This window comes from Lissotriton helveticus, chromosome 10 (assembly GCF_964261635.1).
Source record: "Lissotriton helveticus chromosome 10, aLisHel1.1, whole genome shotgun sequence".
Classification (NCBI taxonomy): Eukaryota; Metazoa; Chordata; class Amphibia; order Caudata; family Salamandridae; genus Lissotriton; species Lissotriton helveticus.
The window spans coordinates 496,352,591-496,371,715 of record NC_136071.1 but is presented as its reverse complement, the minus strand read 5'-3'; the positions used below and the strand labels follow the sequence as shown (position 1 = coordinate 496,371,715).

The 19,125-nt window shown below is 49.5% G+C and overlaps 1 protein-coding gene across 1 annotated transcript in view; it reads right to left on the bottom strand.

Moving 5' to 3' along the window:
• Positions 1-19,125, bottom strand: part of RAB40C (RAB40C, member RAS oncogene family) — a 178,850-nt gene that overhangs the window by 30,842 nt on the left and 128,883 nt on the right. The window contains exon 4 of the mRNA XM_078663002.1: positions 9,914-9,974. Coding sequence (XP_078519128.1) covers positions 9,914-9,974 — 61 coding nt within the window. The remainder of the gene's footprint in view (positions 1-9,913; positions 9,975-19,125) is intronic.

Genomic DNA, 19,125 nt, shown 5'->3' with positions numbered 1-19,125 from the left:
CTCTTCCATATCATCTGGGAATGTCGAAATATCACAGAATACTGGCAAGGGATTCACAGTGCCATGCACGAGGTTCTAGGGGTCTCCTTGTTGCCAGAGGCGAGGAGATGCCTTCTTAACATTTGGGAACCTAGGGACCTTAATTCTGCACAGATGCAGTGGGCCACATTAAGTTTTATGTTAGCAAAAAGGAATATTGCCCAGCAGTGGGGCTCCGTACAGCCCCCCCACCCTTGAGAATTGGAAAAACAACTTAGATTGGAGTATGTTTCGGGAGAAGACTGTTTTTGTGGCAAGAGGCCGCCCTCAAAAGTGGGCTTCAGTATGGGGACCGTGGAATAGATACAGGGGTGATATTTGTGTGCCACCTAGAGCTGCTGCAGTACCTCTGTGTGCCGGTAAGGGGGGGGTGGGGGGTTTGTTCGGTTCCGTGTGGCATAAACAGCAGCAGAAGTGACATGTGTGGTGCCTATGCAGGGGCCATACCAGTGCACTGAAGTCATTTTACCAAAGGGAAGTAACTTGTTCATCTGATAGAGGATTCTAGCTGCAGATTCCTTACCTTACACCAGATACCCAAGCAATATCTCCAGGGAGGTGGGTCTGCAAAACAGATTCAGACCAGAGAGTCCTGTAGGACCGAACAGGCAAAGTGTTCAGGCAGTAGTGCTTGGTAAACGTGTGCAGAGAAGTCGACATTGCAGTCTGGCTGATGTCCAGGACTGGGACTCAGCGTGCTAACGCAGTGGTTGCAGCCTTGGCTCCAGTAGAATGAGCCAGCAAGCCCTTCAGGGGTTGCTTCTTGGCTAGAAGAGGTTTTAATGAAGCACAATGCATCGGGTGATGGTACGTTTCTGCACAGCTTACCCTTTCTTGGTTCTAACATATCCCACGAAGAGTTGGTCATCCACCCAAATCTCTTTTGTGCAGTCAAGGTAGAACAACGCTGTTTTTGGGTCCAGCTGGTAGAGTCTCTCCTTTTCTTTAAAGCGATGAGGCGGAGCCTAGGAGGTAGGCACGATCATGGACTGGCCTACATTGAACGGGATTACCACTTTCGGCAAGAATGATGCTCGAGTACGAAAGACCAGTTTGTCTAGTTAGATGGAAATATACGGAGGCTGGGATGACAGCACCTGTAAATTCACTGACCCTCTGGGTAGATTCAACTGCCACCAGAAAGGATGTCTTGATGGAGAGGTGCTTAAGAGAACAGTTGTGTAGCGAATTAAAGGGAGTGTACATCAAAAACGTGAGAACGAAGTTTCGGCCCCACTGAGGCATAATGAATGGAACATATGCTGAATAACTTTGAGAAACCTATTTACGATAGGGGAGTTGAAAAGGGAGGGCTGTTCTGGCAGCTGCAGAAAAGCTGAGATAGCAGACAAATAAGCTTTCAACATGCCCAATGCAGAGCCCTATTTGGCCTGGGTAAATTTAAACAAAAGAACTTGGTAAAGAGATGCAGATAAATGCTCAACCCGTTTGACTGTACACCATGCTACAAACTGATGTTCTCAGCAGTGGCGAACAGATCTAACAATGGTTCTCCCCGTTGCTGAAAAAGACGGTGCACCACCTTCGGTTGGAGATATCACTTGTGATCCGCTAGGCAAATTTGGCTGAGTTTGCTTGCTCTTGCGCTCAGAGAAATCTTCAGGTGTTGAAACACCAGGGAAATGCCCTGACGTTCCATCTATGTCCAGAGATGCAAGACCTCTTGACAGAGGTTCCAAAACCGAACACCACCCGGTTAGTTGCAGTTCCACATGGTGGAGATGACCATGAACACATGCATTAGCCCTACCTTGGTAGAAAGGCTTTCAAAGCCAACCGGATCGATTAGAGCTTCAACAGATTGATGTGGAGATTCAACCAGAAACCAAAGTCCTCTGAGCTCCAGCTCTCCCAGATAGCAGCCCCAGCCCAGGATTGACGAGGCTGTCATTGCAGTTTGATCGGGTTGAGGAAGAGAGAGGGGTCTGCCGCGGAGTCAATTGCGGTCCATCAGCCACCACTGCAGATCTTTTGCATTGCCCTTCGAGATGTGGAGAATGTCGGAGAGGTTCCGCTGATACTGCGACCACTGGAATTACGTGTCCCACTCCAGGGCATTAGTCATAAGCAGGGTGCAGGAGGCCATGAAGCCCGGCAGCCTCATATTTAGTCTCACAGGAATCCAGGTTAGAAGCTGAAACATCAGTATTACAGCCAGGATATCCTGGACTCCATGCTAGAGAGGATAAGCCCGAAACTGCACTGTGTCTATAACAGCTCTGATCAAAGGGAGCGTCTGAGAAGGGATCAGGTGTGACGTAGGCACGTTGATAGTGAATCCCAGCGAGTGAAGGAGGTCCGCTGTAGTCTGGAAATGGAAGACGACTGCCTGGGGCGGGCCTGCCTTCAACAGCCAGTCATCGAGATAGGGGAAGACTGGCACCCCTGACCTCCGCAGATGAGCTGCAACCACTGCATCACCCTGGTGAACCTCTGAGGGGTGCTGGTAAGGCCAAAGGGGAGCTTGAAAAACTGAAAGTGTTTGTGACCTCTCGTGAACAGCAGGTAACGTCTGTGGGCAGGCAGGACAGGGATATGGAAGTACCGATACTGCAAGTCTAATGCTACCATCCAGTCTCCCAGGTCCAGGGCAGACAGAACCTGAGTGAGCGAGAGCATTTTGAATTTATTTTTTTCAGGAAGATATTGAGAGGGCACAGGCCTGGGATAGGACGAAGGCCTCCGTCCTTTTTGGGCCCCAGAAAGTAGCAGGAATAACAACCACGACCTACTTCCAATAACGGCACCCTCTCTATGGCTCCCTTGACCAAGTGAGATGCCACTTCCTGATGTAGTAATGAAATGTTGTCCTCCGCCAGCCTTGCACACGTAGGGGGCATGGGTGGAGGGGTTGCCACAAAGGGGAGGGAATAGCCCTTTTGAACAATATAGCGTACCTAGCGGTCGGATGTCATCGACCCCCAGTGGTGCCGGTGATGGCATATCCTACCCTCAACTGGGTGCCCATGATGGACGGAAGACAAACTAAAAGGGCTTGGAAGCTGCAGCTGCTGGGGAGGGGGTGGACTGACCCGACCTCTGGCTACCTTGCCCACGAGTTCCGCGTCCTCAGCCATGGAAAGGATGGGAAGCCTGCTGGCCGTGGTGGCTGGGCGGTAATAGACTCAGCTGAAAGCCCATTTATTGGTCCACGAAAGAGGCGAAAGGCAGACAGGGGTTGGAAGGGGGACATTGATAGGCCCAAGGACCTGGCAGTGGCCTTGCTGTCCTTGAAGCGCGGTAGCGCTCAGTCCTCCTTGTCTACGAAGAGGGAGCAGCCATCAAAGGGCATGTCCATTAGTAAGGCCTGGAAGCCCACCGAAAAGCCAGTGGTTCTCAACCAGGCATGGCTCTCAAGGGCCACCGAAGGTGAAATCGTTCTGTCCAGTGAGTCTGTCTTGTCCAGCCCACAGCAAATGACGAACTTCATTGCATCTCTCCCATCAGCAATGGCTCAGGCATCCTCGGAGACCACAGGCAGCACCCAGGCAACAAAGTCCAAGACTGTATGGGAGTATCTGCCCAAAAGGCTCGCAATGTTCTGTGACTGGTGTGCCAGACTGGCAGAAGAGAACATTCCCTTCAGAAAGGTATTTTGCGCCTTGGATTTCCTGTCTGGTGGAGTTATAGGGAATACGCAAGGATTTACTCTGGAAGTCGAGGCTTGGCCCACCAAGCTCTTTGGGGTGGGGTGCTGGTGAGGAAAAAATGGGGTACCCTGGTGTGATGGCGGTGGGCAATAGTTCTATGCAAAGGTTTTGGACCAGGCCCTAAAGAGGACTTCTGTGAGGGCTTTGTTAAAAAGAAGAAGTGATTCAGATTGCGCGACTCCTGGTTTAAGCACCTCTGCCAAGACTTTTGCTATGGTGGTAAGAATGGCGGCTGAGGTCCTGGCCCTTACACAACTCTCAGTAGCAGCCAAGACAAATGAGGCTCCCTCTTCCGTAGCCACGGTAGGGGGAGCGAACAAGCAAGTGCCTGGGGAGGTGTCTAAGCCCCTGTCTTCTTCCAGATCCTCATACCAGGTATTGTCCTCAGTCTCATCTAATGGCTGGTATTCATAAGGGTCAAGTGGCTCCTCCCAGTCGTCACAAAATCCAGTTCCAAGGGAATTAATACTGGCTCTGGCCTGGGGTCTCTGCCTCCGGTCGGCACTGGCGTGGGATGTCGTCAATCTGGCTCCATGTCAAAGTCGGGGGAGGGGAGGGTCACAATGGAGACGTAATTTGGGACTAGTCAGGGATAACAGCTCCAGCCTCTAACTTGTTCCCCATTATTCCTGGCACTTCCTATGCGACCCCTTGCCTCAGAAGAGCCAAAACAGTATGGCTCCTCTGAGGCCAGGGATCGCAAAGTAAGTACCAGGGGTAGTAGGGAGAAAATTGGAGGTCGGAGCTGCGACCCCCGACTAATCCCAAATGACGTCCATTGACGGCTCCGCAAGGGAAGTTGGCACTGGAGTGGGCGTCAGTGGAAGGTAGAGGTGGTACAACTGGCGCCGCTCCCAATATGCTGACTCTTTTGAAATCTTGGCTAACAGTGTGTCCTCTGGCTCCCCACTTGATCCTCTTCCACATAAAATTTGGAAAACTGTAGGCCATGGAACGTTCCCCTGGTTACAACAGATTTGCAGTCAATCTCTGGAAGTGGGAGTTGTTCCAGAGGCATGGAAGTTAACAGTAGTAACACCTCTGCTAAAAAAAACATCATTAGACCCCAATACACCAGCAAATTTTAGACCTATTTCTCTCTTGCCCTATCCAATTAAAATCCTGGAGAAAGTAGTCAGCAAAAGCCTCTCTTGTTATCTGGAGGACAACCATCTGCTGGACAAGGACCAATTTGGATTCCGTCCAGGTCATGGCACAGAGACCGCCTTGGCGACCGTACTGGACAATCTGCGGATGCGAGCCGACAGTGGGAGTGACACCATTTTGGTGTTACTCGATATGTCGGCCGCATTCGATACGGTGAGCCATGTAATACTGTTGGGAAGGCTGGAGTATAGGGGTGTCAGGTCAGGCTTTGAAATGGCTGAGATCCTACCTATCAGGAAGACAGCAGATGGTGAATTTGGCACCTTTCACCTCTAGTAAGTCTTCAGTGCAATATGGGGTACCGCAGGGCTCTGCGATCAGCCCTGTCCTGTTTAACATCTACCTTCAGCCTCTGTTCCCTATAATTAAATCCTTCGGCATTGACTTGGTCAATTATGCAGACGACACTCAACTGGTGTTCTCCCTTGAGGGGAGACAAGCAGTGTCGATGGACCTCTTCCAGGAGTGTATGCGGCAGACGGCTGGATGGCTCAGGAGTAACTCCCTACAATTTAATGGTGGGAAGACAGAGGTGGTTTACTGCCCCACGGCCAGACTGTCCCAACAGTTACCCCTGGAGAGGAACCTCTTCTCCCAGCTAAAACGGTGCGAAACTTGGGAGTCTGGGTGAACAGCAACCTTCAAATGGAATCGCAGGCTAACAAGACTGTGGGGGTATGCCTATCCTTGATGCGTATGCTACGCCAGATCCTTCCACTACTCCCTAAAGATACGCGCGCCTTGGTAGTGAGGAACATAGTGCTGAGTAGGCTGGACTACTGCAACTCCCTGTATTTGGGAGCGCCACAGTACATCTTTTAGGGGTTGCAGAGAGTCCAGTCCATGGCGGCAAAGATGGTGCTGAATAAACAACGTAGGTCCTCAACAGTGCTGGCCTTGAGAGAAATTCACTGGTTGCCCATCAGGGAAAGGGTGCATTTTAAATCACTTTGCATTGTATTTAGAGCTGCGCACAACTTGGGTCCTATCCCGTTACGAGAGAAATTTACGTGGCATAATCCAAAAAGGCAGCTACGATCTTCTAGTACAGGCCTGTTGGAGACTACTAGATTTAGGAGCTCCAGGATCTGGGGGGGGGGGGGGAAGGGAGGGCCTTTAGCGTGGTGGCCGCCCAACTATGGAATGGACTGCCACAGAACATTAGACAGGCCAACTCGTTGACGGAATTCAGAAAGAGCCTGAAAACCTGGCTCATCCCTAGGACTGACCTTTAACACTGCCCCTACGGTTGCTTCGGTTGCGTGTAGGCTGATTGTTCTAAGTCTGAGCGCCAGGATACCCGTAGGGTGACAGTTGCGCTATATAAAAGCTCAATTCAATTCAATTCAATACATCAATGGATCCAAGGGGCTCAAATGGTGCTGAGGGCGAACCTGCCACTGGAAGACAATAGTGGCCCCTCCCGAGTGTGAGAAGTTGGCCTGGCATATGATGTCCACTATTCTAGTGGGCCCCTTGCACCAGTCCAAACGACCCTTAATGATGGTAGGTTTAAAGTCAACCTTTATAGAAAGCTATCCTAGTGGTAGCTGTGGAGAGCAGCCTTCAGGCTAAGACTTAGAGGCGAGTTAAGCTAGTTGTTTTACCAATTATAATCTCTTGAATGATCAAATGAAAGCACACCACACAAGGTATACATCAAATATATTTGTATTTATTCTCAACACACCCCTCTGGACTCTTTATGAGGTCAGAGGTAAAAGTACAATACAAGGAACTTAATTAGCATACAATAAATGGCACCGTATACGTTATGCCCTAGGGGCCTCACAAACTATACACTAAAATAATGGTATAAGAACCACGTGAGAGTTAGAACGCAGGCCTAGGGTCTGTAGAACCGCTGGGGCTACCTAGAACCACCCACTGTTAGGATGCAGGAGGCCCAGGGGGGACCCATGCAGTGTCTAAACACAGCCGCGGATCACCATTGACTTTCTATGGAGAACGAGCAAGTTACAATTTTAAAGATTAAAGGCACTTAGAGGTGAACTACGATGGAACCCTTTCAGACTAGGACACTTCGAGAGTCAAGACCCACGGGAGCACCAGAGTACGCGTGTTACCTCATCCAGGGAAGCTGGGTGCCTAGGTGTCTTGTTTCGTCGTCGACTCCTATGGAGAGCTGCGAAGAAATGCTGCAGGTGACCAGAGGAAAAGTGTCTGGGTGGATCCAAGGGTGGATCGGAGATGTGAAGAACCTGAAAGCAGAGGGGACAGAGTCTGGGTCACTAGTCAGTGACCAGGATGGCGAGGAGAAGATGCCAGCCGATGTCGGGTGTTTTCGGGTTAAAGAGGTGAAGCTTGACTCTTCAGCCACGAGGACCAGGAGGCGTCGACGACGACCAGGAGCTGGATTTGAGGTGTCCCACAAAGGATCTAGCCGACTGCGGTGTCGGAATCCGGATTGGACCCAACAAGCCTCAGTGTCGGATTCCAGATGGGACCCAACAAGATGCTTTTCGTAATGTTGTTGGGTTATTCTCCATTCAATGGTGGCCGCAACCAGGAGGTACTCACTATTAGGCCTTAACTTAAGAGTTTACTCTGACTCCTAAAAAATAGTCAAAAGTGTCATGGTGCCGCATTGCGCTAGCAGCGAGTCCCTTGGGGCCCAGTAGGCCCATAACCAGTATTACTGCAGCAGCGAGGAAGCATGGAGCATCTCAGCTGGTGCCTGGTCCACGGGCACTCAAGGCTCCGGTTTGGCACATTGGCTGAACACAAGAGCTACGCAGCATCAGTCAATTGCAGGCTCTCTTTTGAGCTTATGCGATCAGCTCCAGCAGCGATCGGAGGTGCTACTTCTACACGCAAGTCCAACGCCCTAACCCCTCCCCCTCCACGAACGGGGAGTGAGGAGGGTGCATTTCAACGCTTCTGATCTGGGTCCCAGTGACGTATGCATTCACGTTGTCCTCAGTTCACAGGGGCAGGTCAGGTTCAATCCTCGATGCTTCCTTGCGACTTACTGTCACACAAGCTTGCAGTTCTTGGGTAACTGACTGATCCTTGCAGCACGATTCATACTGGCAGCCTCTTCTGGCATATGAGGTTGCAGCAACACTACCAACCAAGGTGCCAGCCCTCACCACAAAGCAGTCTGTATCATGGCAGCACACCTCCTGGCATGTGGAGTCACCACTAAGGTCCTGTGCTGGCTTCAGCCTTCGTTATCTGGCAATATTCCAAGGCAGCACAGTGTTTACTCTTCCTGCACAACACTCTGTTCACGGCTATCTTCACAGCAGCCTTCTCCTGGCACACAGGGGTCACCACCTTGTATCTGCACATGGTCAAGAATCTGTGTAGCAGCCGTCTCCTCACACCTTGCACCAGGAGCCCACTCTACAGGCTTCCCCACTGGTTCATCTGGCAGCTTGGAAGATGATAATCTTGGGGTCTGAACCTCCCCTTCTTATAGTCCATTTCCAGAGACCAAATGTGGTTTATGTTCTGGGTCTTTGAAGTTTTTTGTTGGGGGTCTGCTTCTTTTGAGTTGCACACTTCTCCTCTTGAAAGGCTGTCGGTCACAGCAGAAGAGACGGCAAAGCGAACAGGCCCACAAAACAGGCCTTTGGAGTGACTAGAGCACACCTGGGTGTCAATAACTGTGATATATGTACCAAAAGGTTAATACTTGGCTCCCAACCCCAATCTTTCTGATTCGCTTATTAGCCCTATCTCCTTTCTGAGATGTGTCCAGGCCCCTGCTTAGTGATCTCTCACTGAATCAAAGAGCACACCTTCTCCAGTATGTCCCACCCAGATCAAGGATTGCAGCAATACACAAATCTGTCTTCTACCTCCGCATGTCTTCACCAGGCATGCCCTGGCTTCCCAAAATGGAACCCAGGCTCCTTTATGTAATGTACCATTAAAGGCACATTTGCACACACTGTTCAGTACTGTTATGTCCATAAACTGTGCCACCATAGGCACATATACATCCAGCCCATAATCACTCTGTGCCCATTGCTCGGTACTGTACCCTTTCAGTATTGTACCACTTGCAGGCGCACACACAGCCAGCGCACACATTCAACATGCAGGCGCTGCACAGGTCTAAACCCTTCATGTATTGTACTTCTCGCAGTTACAAATACACCTAGTACATGCATTCACCATGCACGCACTGCGCAGTACTACTCTAACCCTGTATGGTACTCTCCCACACACACCTACAACCATTTCAAAGTCATCCCTCCTGCACTGCGCAGCACTTCACATCTAATAATGTGGACCAAGGGTGGCATAAGCCAACAGTAGCAGAACTTAAAAAAAGGTGAGTGAGCCTGCAGGCCTCACTCTAGTCACACAGGACACAAGATATAAAGGACGTATTCTCTCCTACTGATTACAACACGGTAGCTGCCACCACCACGCCTGTGCCACTTAACTCATGGTGAAGGCAGTAGTCTTCCACCACTATGAGGTAGAGCTTTGGCGCCCCTCCCAGTACAATAACACCGCAATCCAAGAGACCGGTCTATGTCCTGGTGCATACGCATGATTTGCGTTTTCCTATGACAACAAAAATCTGCATTAGGGATCCCAACAACAGTACAAATGGGCACTCAGGGCAGGGGTACGTGTCCATTACCATGAAGAGGACTTTTCCGTCCCATCACACCGTAAGAAAGACACCATCTAGGAAGGCCCACCACTTACATTAGGAGTAAAACTAAGATGTTCTTCAATGGATGTAAAGTAAAAGCCTGCAATGGTTGGAACTTCCATTGCAGGCGAGTTCTGGGACATCCCTCCCATCCCAAAGCCTTAACAAGCATCACCAGCAGATTTTTACCACGGAGTGTCAAAGAACAAATGTGCTGTGTTGGGCGATTGGAGGAAAAAAACAAAAAAAAAAACAAAAAAAAACAAAGCACAATAAGCACCATGTTAATAATAAAAAAGAAATATTAGCTTAATTAAGAACTAATTGTAAAGCATGATCTACAATTTTGGCCTCATTTGAAAGAAAAAAAACCCTTTCCCTGGTGTTGACGTCTTACCTGTGCACCCCTGGAATAAGACCGGAAGATGGTGCAGAATCGACCCTGCCCAGATGTGTCCCTGAAAATAAAGAACAAAAGCTGGCTTTAGGTAAGAGCATAATGGTTTAATGGGAATAACAGAAGCTTTTCAGTAACCATCATAAATTGTGAGGTAAACATGGACACCGACGTCCGTGACTGATTATTCATCCTGTTCAAATACACAAATACCAGCAGAAACACAGATGGCTAATGTGCCGATTCTGGGCATCATAAAGCTGAACATTCAAAAGACATTTGAAATTCCTTAATACAGTAGAGCGCATGTGAACACATCACTTCCAACAGGCAGGTGTGAGCTCATTAGCTCTGGAGAGCAAAAGACTATATGTCCAATTTAATTTAATCACTGGGGTACCCTGGGTCTGGCCTTTATTTTGAGCTGCTTGTATGATATTTTCTGATCTAGCACTAAGACTCAAGAGTCTCTGGTATAAATGAATGAGCATCATTCTGTAACACTTTCAAGACCTTGTCAAAAGACATACGAGGGGTTTGGATCGAGGTTTCTTGAGGGAACCTTAAATGGAGGTGTGAAAGCACTGCATCAGTACGAACACATCAGACAAGGTCTTCCAAATTACATCTCAGAGCAGGAGATAAGGTTTTTTTTTTTTTTTTTCAAAAACCTTTATTGTGCATTTAAGAAGACAATATACGGGCCCACAACCAACCGGCTGGCCACCAAAAACGTGAAGGCACTTGCGCAGACAATATGGCGACACAGTAATATATCATAACTCCAAGCGAGCATCAAAGACCACAGCTTAGTTCAACATGATACCGTGACGAAGGAGCAATGAAGGTAGATTTTAAACATTTTTCGCAGCAACAATAAAGGTCAGCATTGCACTTGCAGATCAATAATATAAAATATAGAAGCAGAACGCTGAGTCCGTGTAGGCGTAACGGCAATAGATTGACAAATCAGTCTGACAGTCCTAGCCCAAAAGTCAAGCTTCCCCCGGCGGTACGGCGGCCAAGGTACGTGTAACTAAAGTAACAGCAGGAGCAATCGAATCATCGCATGCCGCCACCCGCCCGCATTAGTCCCACACACGGACCCAAAGAAAAGAAAAGAAAGACAAAAGAAAAAGGAAACAAAGGCACCATAGAAACTAAAACCCATAAACTAAGGACCCCACTCCCACCCCCCACCCTACACGCATGCGGAGGCTACGGCCTACCCCCCCCCCAGCAGTGTGTCTGTCGCCCAGCAATCCCGAAATGTAGAATAGGAAGAGAAGAAAGAAAAAGGAGAGGGTTAGGAAAGAACCTAAATTATGAGAGCAAGAAAGGAACATCCCGATCTAAAACTCCCATAGAGCACCGAAACCCGAAGGAGGGCCAGAACCAATTATTCCCAGACTCCACAGCCCGCACGAAAACTATACCCCACCCAAAAGGATCAACAACAGGACAAATTAATACAACCTGAGGTGGGGAAAAGAAACATTCAAAACAGCGCATTCAAACATAATAGAAAGCGTCCCAGTCCGAATCATCGCCCGTAGAACAAACAAAGACAATGAGAAGAAAACCTTCAGCCCTGGCCCGAACGTCGAAAGCCCATCAAACATGGCCACCGCTGGGAGCCCACCGAAGGCAGAACAAAAGGACAAGATGGCCGCCCCCAACGAAGAAGACGCAGGAGAAGATGAAGTGAAAGTCTCCATTTTACAATATGTCCAGTGTCCAAGAATACCATCGTCCCCTTATGCACAGGATAAAAAACAGTCCACCACCTTAGAGAAATGCCTTTAGAGGGAAAGGCGGCCAGGAGGGTCAGCAGCCGAGAAGGCGGTGATGAAGGCAATGGGGACAAAAGCAACGGCAGAGTCACAAGTCTCGAAGTGGGGGGAGACAATGTAACAGCAGCTCCATCAACCGACTGATACAATTCGTTGTTGCCAGGAATCATCCACTGTACCGGACAGGCATGTAGAAACATATTATCCATTTCAGGCGAGATCGGAAATAATAGGGAGCCGGATCGCGTCAGGCGCCCCGGGGCAGAAATGGCGTCGTTAATCTTCCAACCCAGCTGCTGGGTGCATCGAAGCCATGTGTCCCATAAGCCGGCGAGCGCTGCCAGGATATCGCCATGAGTCAAATCCCGCTGCGGCTCCAAGCGGTCCATGGCGTAGGTTGTTGCCGTCGGGCCGTCACCACTCTCAAGACCAGGCAGGATAGCACCCCCGGGAGATAAGGGGGCATTCATCAGCCCATCCCAAAAAACCAGCATCAGTACCTTATCGCCGATGAAACCCCAGTGAGAGGGGGAGGGCGACACAAACCCCGGGGGAAAGGTCGGGGTGCAGGTAGAGACACTGCTCGTAGCACGGAGTGGTGCTTCAGGCGAGGAGGGCGACCCTAGGCAGGAAGGATGTTCAAAAATGGAGGCAGCTCAGCTCGTCAGCAGAGGGACAATGGGAGGCATTACGAGAGGGGAATCCCACCTCGTCAGTGTACAATACAGCCCAGAGGGAATCCGCCACTTCCGCGAAGGATACACATCATCTCTTACTGCAGCCGGCAGCAGCACCGCAAACAACAGGGCATCCCCATATCGTCTCTCCGACGTCGGTGAGACAGCGTCCAGCGGCGGCGGCAGACAGAGGGTCCAGGGACAACCATGGAAGAAATGCGGCGTGTCCAGATCTCCGCAATAACAGCAGGCAGGGACTTCGGAGGAACGCGAGCGTTGTCAGCGCGTTTCAATCTCCGTTTTACCGCATCACAGGCATAGGAAAAGAGGCAGGATATCGATGCAGGAGTGAAAGGCTCGCGGAGCCGGGCGCTTACACGACCGTCCCGACGGCCATCTTGGCTCCTCCCCAGGAGATAAGGTTGGTTATCTTTGTCACTTGAAACCACTAAGCAGGAAACATCCTCTTTTCGATAAGTTTAAGTCTACCATTTACTTTATGTAGGACTGTAAAGATCCAAATTTCTGTCTAAAATGCTGGACTCTTTCTGTGGCAGTAATAGGAGAAGCAAAACAGGGCCTTGACAATGTGACCGAGGTCAGGCTGCGCATTTGAGAAAGTTAGCATGCCCATCACTGTGCAGTGACTATTCCCTTCATAATTTAAAGAAATGAAGATCGATGTCAACAATGATGTTTTCTACAAAGGAGTTTCAATGCCATGAAATCCCAGCAATGAATTAATGACAGAAAATTGGATTGCCATAATTGCTTTATAATATGTATACAAAACAGTGATGGAAGGAACAAATTAATCTCAGCCACTGGTGATTACTCGGGCCACATCCAAATCCATCATTGTTTTGCAACCATGTCACCTCAGTTTAGACCACGCTATATGCAAATCAGTCTTGACCCTGCACCAATAGGAACAATCCAACCCAAACTGCCAAGTCAAGTCATCCCTGAGCCAGTTTGGGCTGGACTGTTCCTACTGGAGCAGATTCAAGACAGATTGCATATAGCTGGATCCTAAATTAGGTGACGTGTAGGAAGTTTGCTTTTCATTGGATAGAGGTGGTCTTCAGATGGCTCCCACCCAACACTGTGCGAACTGTCACGCAAGCTCTCGTCAGAACAAAGCAGTTAGACTCACCCTGGACCTCCCCAGACAGACGCACATCAACCTCCACCTCAGGAAACTCCATTGGCTACCAGTCGCAAAGAGATGCCAGTTCGAGCTGCTCACCCACGCTTACAAGACACTACACAATGAAGGATTAGTGTACCTCAACATACGAGTGAATTTCCACCAATCTACCAGGGAACACCATTCCAGATCCCTCTCCCTAGTAGCTACCCAGCACATCCCCCTGCACCATAGAGCCTCAACATCGCTCCAACAGTTCAGGAAGGACCTCAAGACCTGGATGTTAAACCAACAGGAAGTGTCATTCTGCAGCATGACCCCACAAAGCCTAGAGACCCTCACGCGTTAAGCAGCCGTGCTATACAAATCCAATTGATTGATTGATACCAAAATTAGGTATATCGTACAAAGAGTCTAGGTATTCACTTATGAATAGACAGGGGCTTTCTCTAGCAATCCCAATGTACTCTTCCACGGGGTAGTGTGGTTGAGCAGCCTCAGGATTATCAGAGAAGAGTGTTAGACATCTGTACATACACACAATATTCAATAAATGATGCACACCATTCAATAAGGAGATCTACAACAATTTATAAAAATAACAAGTATCTTTATGTATGTTTAGGAACCAAAATACATACAACATAATATAATAAGTAAGTACGTTTTACAAGAGAAATACTTTTACGTTTACAAAGTCGACACGTAATGCATTTTTCAGAAGCTGCAATGTTATCCTATGGGAGGAAAAACAGGTACGGCTTTCAGGTACAGTGCAGTGACTTACAAGATACATCTCTGGGACTTAAGGTGAGCATTTGGCACGGTCTAAAGCAGCATCAGCAGGTCACCTCCAGCACTAGGGCAGCCAGATGCAGTGGTGCAATGCAGTGTTCGGTGCCCAATGTTCGGCTAGGAGGATCGGTCTTCATGAAAAGAGGCGGCAGATTGCAACTTGGAGACCAGTCGGGCTAAACCAACAGGGGGGACTCCGGCCTCACGATGCTCTGGATGTGGGGACACCTTTGGTCCTCTTCTCTACTGGCCTGGAGTGACGGGTGCAGAGGTGTCTTTAGGTGTTGGGCCTTAGTTACCAGGAGCGGTCGTGGTAGAGGGGATCTACAAACAGAGGCTGCAGATGGCATTGAGAAGTCCACAACAGGGAAACCAGAGGTGGGCTTAGAGTCTGGCGGGTCTGGGAACCACTTTCACACAGTTGGCTCACTTCAGCTTGGGCAGGGTGACTCAGGTGCAGTGGTGCTTTCCAGCGTCGGGTTCTCACAGTCTTGGAGCATCACAGCTCAGTCTTTTGGCACCTGCAGGGAGCAGGTCTACAGGAGTTCTTGGTTCCAGGGTGAAGGGATGGCTTCTCATCCGTCTTTTGGTGAAACTGTCGAAGTCAGCAGGCATGCCGGCAGGGTTGACGTGAAGTCAGTTGCTGGATCTTCTCTTCCTGCTCTTTACGAGCCTCTTCACTTTTATGAAGGTCATCTGAGCCCACGCTTTATGGAAGACGCAGACAGAATCTTCGTTACTGCGCTCTTATATCCACACAAAGGTATCGTCCCTCTTGGCGCCCGGCATATTGATTATTCATAGGTATCAAGGACCCCCTGAGAAATAGATACAATAATTCCTAGGTCAGGGATAAAGCAACACATGAAATTTAACAACCTAGGCAATTAATTCTTAATAGTCATAAAATAAACATTCGAGAGGGAAAATATACGGCCAAAAATTCAGTAGCAAGAAATATTTATTAATGCAGTAAACTAAAAGTAGTTACCTAATACAGTTAAACAAATCACATAAAAAATTATTAAAACAGCATTATACAATACAATGAACAAAAATACACATTAAGGGGTCGATTAGGATCGCGGACGGACTTGCGTCCGTCCGCGACCCCAGAGCAGGAGGGAACCTCCGCATGGCATGCGGAGTTCCCTCCTGTGCAATTAGGATGTGACCGCAAGGGTTGCGGTCACATCCTCTATTTTTAACATTGCGGCGGGTGGAGCTTCAAGCTGCACCCGCCGCAATGTTAAAAATGCACGCATTGCATTTGCATGCAGTAAGAGGTAGGCACCGCGCGGTGCCTGCCGCTTTCTGCATGCAAATGCAGGGGGGTACCATAGGTACCCCCCATGTGCACCCCCCACCCCCCCTTCACCTAGGGGGCCCGCAACGGGCCCCGCAGTGAAGTTCCGTATGTTTTTCCACGGCGGAAAACCCGCCGCGGAAAAGCATACTTTACAGGCCATCCTAATATGGTGGACGGTGTCTGACAGACACCATCACCATATTAGAGCTTTTCCGCCGCGGTTGTAAGCCAGCCGCGGCGGAAAAGCTGCGGACGGAAACCAGGACCCACCAGCCATCCTAATGTGGCGGTGGGTCTTTGGTCAGTCCGCTGAGGTTTTTCCGCATCCTCTGGGCCGGCGGTGCCTTCCGCCGGCCCCGAGGATGCGGAAAAACCGCGATCCTAATGACCCCCTTAATTTTAAAAAGTGGCACAAATTGATTCAATCTGTGCCTCTTTTCAAAATTAAATGTGTATTTTTGTTCATTGTATTGTATAATGCGGTTTTAATTATTTTTGATGTGATTTTTTAACTGTATTAGGTAACTAATTTTATATTACTGCATTAATAAATTTTTCTTGCTACTGAATTTTTGGCCGTATATTTTCCCTCTCGAATGTTTCTTATTTTAGGACTATTAAGAATTAATTGCCTAGGTTGTTAAATTTCATGTGTCGCCCGGCATATTGACACTGTCTACTTCCGCCAGGAAACACCACGGAGTTGACTAAGTCCCCGTTATCGCGCTTGCATGCCGGTATCGCGTCTCCTGGCTCCCGGCATATTGACATAGTCAACTCCGGTGGCGTCAATCCAACCTTAGCTGAACCACATCAGGAAAAGCCGCCCTTTTTGTGTTCAGGGCTCCATCCTTCGGCGTTACCTCAATTACTAAAATCCCCCGGACCGACTTTGTCTACGCCAGCTATATTCACGTCCATACGCAGTTTTGAGACACCTTTGCATTCATCATCCTATATTTAAATTACTTGTGGGATACTCTTCACCCCTTATGTGGATACCCTCTTGCTATTAGTGAACCAACCACCTATCCTGGTGGCTCATTCTCATTTATCGTTCCGGTTGGCTCATTTTCATCTATCTGACCAGACTGCATTATCATTAAGAGTACATTACCTGAGTCTGTAATATCTCATACCAGTTTCAGTGCAATAGACGGTAACCTGATGAAGGCCCACATGCTGAAACGCGCGTAGTTCCCATCTACCGCATTGCCTCCATCAATACATGTCTATGGTTATTTTGGCTGTTTTTAATATGGTAAATAATATTTTCTGAAATGTATATATAAATGTCTATAAAAATACTATGTGCGAGATTAAATTTGCACATATATGTATAGTATGAGGTTAAAATAGAGATATATGACCCATAACAATTCTATAATCTAAAAAAAGATATCAACTAAGAAAATGAATATATTTTCTATCATTTATGTGTGATAAGTTTGATCTACGTGGGGCACATTTGGTAAATTTTTTAACCTAGAACTATGTGCTGTTTTTTGTCAAATATTTGATTGACTTAGCTTTATAGATCTTTATCTAAACTTTGCGACTCTTCACGTCAGTCTTCTTCTTTCAGGTCGGCAGGATCTGATCTTCTGGTGCCTGGAACTACCCTAAATACTGAATTTAGGGGCGTTAGGGGAGTGTAGGGTAGTAGCCAGTGTGTAACCTACCCCTGGGGTCACTACGCCCCCTATATGACCACTTCTTGTGAAAAGTAGACATTACCCTGTCCCAGAGTCCCTAAGGTTGCCATCATCAAGATCAACTCTGAAACGTCATATCCACTTCAGGTAACCCACATTAGGGGTGCTACTAGCCTGAGGGTGGGCACGCCTATCTGAGGAGCTAATTTTCCAGCATGTCCAGGTGCCAAAGGGCTCTCAACAAAGGGACAGCTTCCTTTCCTGTGAGAGAAGCCAGATTCTAATACTAAATGTGGTGGGCTCTTTCAAGCTCCTCAGCCTTGGAATGCTAATCTGCTGGTCATCCTGTGGGAGGGGGAGTAAACAGCCTCTGTCCGAGCAGGCTTTGTTTCTGGCCTCCTGAGAGAAAAGGCCCCCAACCTTGGGGGTCAGAAACTTGTTTCTGGTTGCAGGCTTGCGAAAAACAGTTAGTCAGCACAGCAGTAGCTGGCAAGTTTTCAGTGGCCACCTCTATGATGCCCCCTGTGTGCATGTATTAATCAATCCAACACCGGGAGGAACCTAGCCAGCGACCAAGATGACAGCTTAGGGAATCGGCTCCGCCGATCTCCCTCTCCTGCCACGACATCCTGCTGTTTATCCTGGGCCTATGCCCCACTCCCGTATGTGGGAGTAGAAGCGACGCCCGTTGGAGTTGGTCCGAGCCGCCCCCGAGATCCGGTGGCGGAGCTGCGTCGCCGAGTAGATGGAGGCATGGTCCGGCGAGAAAGCCGGGGCCTCAAGTGGCGGGGTACCCACCCGACAGTGCATCAACCTCGGGGGCGGAGGGCCGGTCTGGCCCAGACTGTAAGAGGAAAGCCGCCGAGTATCTGCGAGCCCCGCATATTATATGCAAAAGCGGTTTGGAGGCGGGAGGGGCTCGGGCCCAGGAGGACGTACCTGCCCAACCAGAGACAAAGCGTGTGGGGTCGCGGAGGACCATAACAGCCCCAAAGATCGCCGGGTGTGTGCTAAAGACTGGTGGCACTGTCCCTGCCGGTGCAGTGAATGGAGCGCATCCGTGACGATGGCGAGGTTGACCGGTGGGGGGGCAGTCCCGGAGGACGGCGCGAGGTGCAAGGGCGCTGATCGCCGATACAGTCAGCCCTGAGGATTGCGGGTGGGGCGCTCCCCGAAAGAGTGGCGGTGAGTGTGTCGCCCCAGGGGGCTACAGGAGCTTGGGGCTGCGTTGAGGGCCCTACAGGGGAGACATTTGCCGGGCCGACGTGGGGGAGATCCATCAGCCTGTCCGATCTGCTGCATGCTGCAACTGATCGCGGGGGTGCCTGTGAAGCGCCCACCATCTGAGAGGCGCCTCAAGAGAACGGGTGCGGCTAGGAACGGAGGCGCAAAGAGTTGCTGGCGAGTCTCTTGGTAGTGTAAGGAGGCACCAAAGAGAACTCCTGTAAGACTGGCCAAAACATCGGTGAGTTCCGGGTGTGAGCCTGCCATAGACCTTGCGCAATGGAGCGGTGGATCTGCGAGGTGTGTGGACTGACCGCGTTGGAACCGGCCGGGTGTTGCTGGTTACCCCTCCCAGGAGCTGTGCAGTTTGTGGGGTGCGCAGTGGACCGGGTGACGAGGCAAGGCCAGGTGGAGGTTGAGGGGGGGGTGAGATTGGATGAGGCCTGTCAGTGGGCATCGGAGAAAGGCAGAGGTTCTACGACACTGACTGCAGGGGTGGAGAGGTGTTGTAAGGGCGAAGGCAGCAAGATGGCGACGAAAACAGATCAAGACAAATCCTTGCCTCGATCCTCCAAAGGGTCCAGGAATATTCAATCCAATAAATTGGAT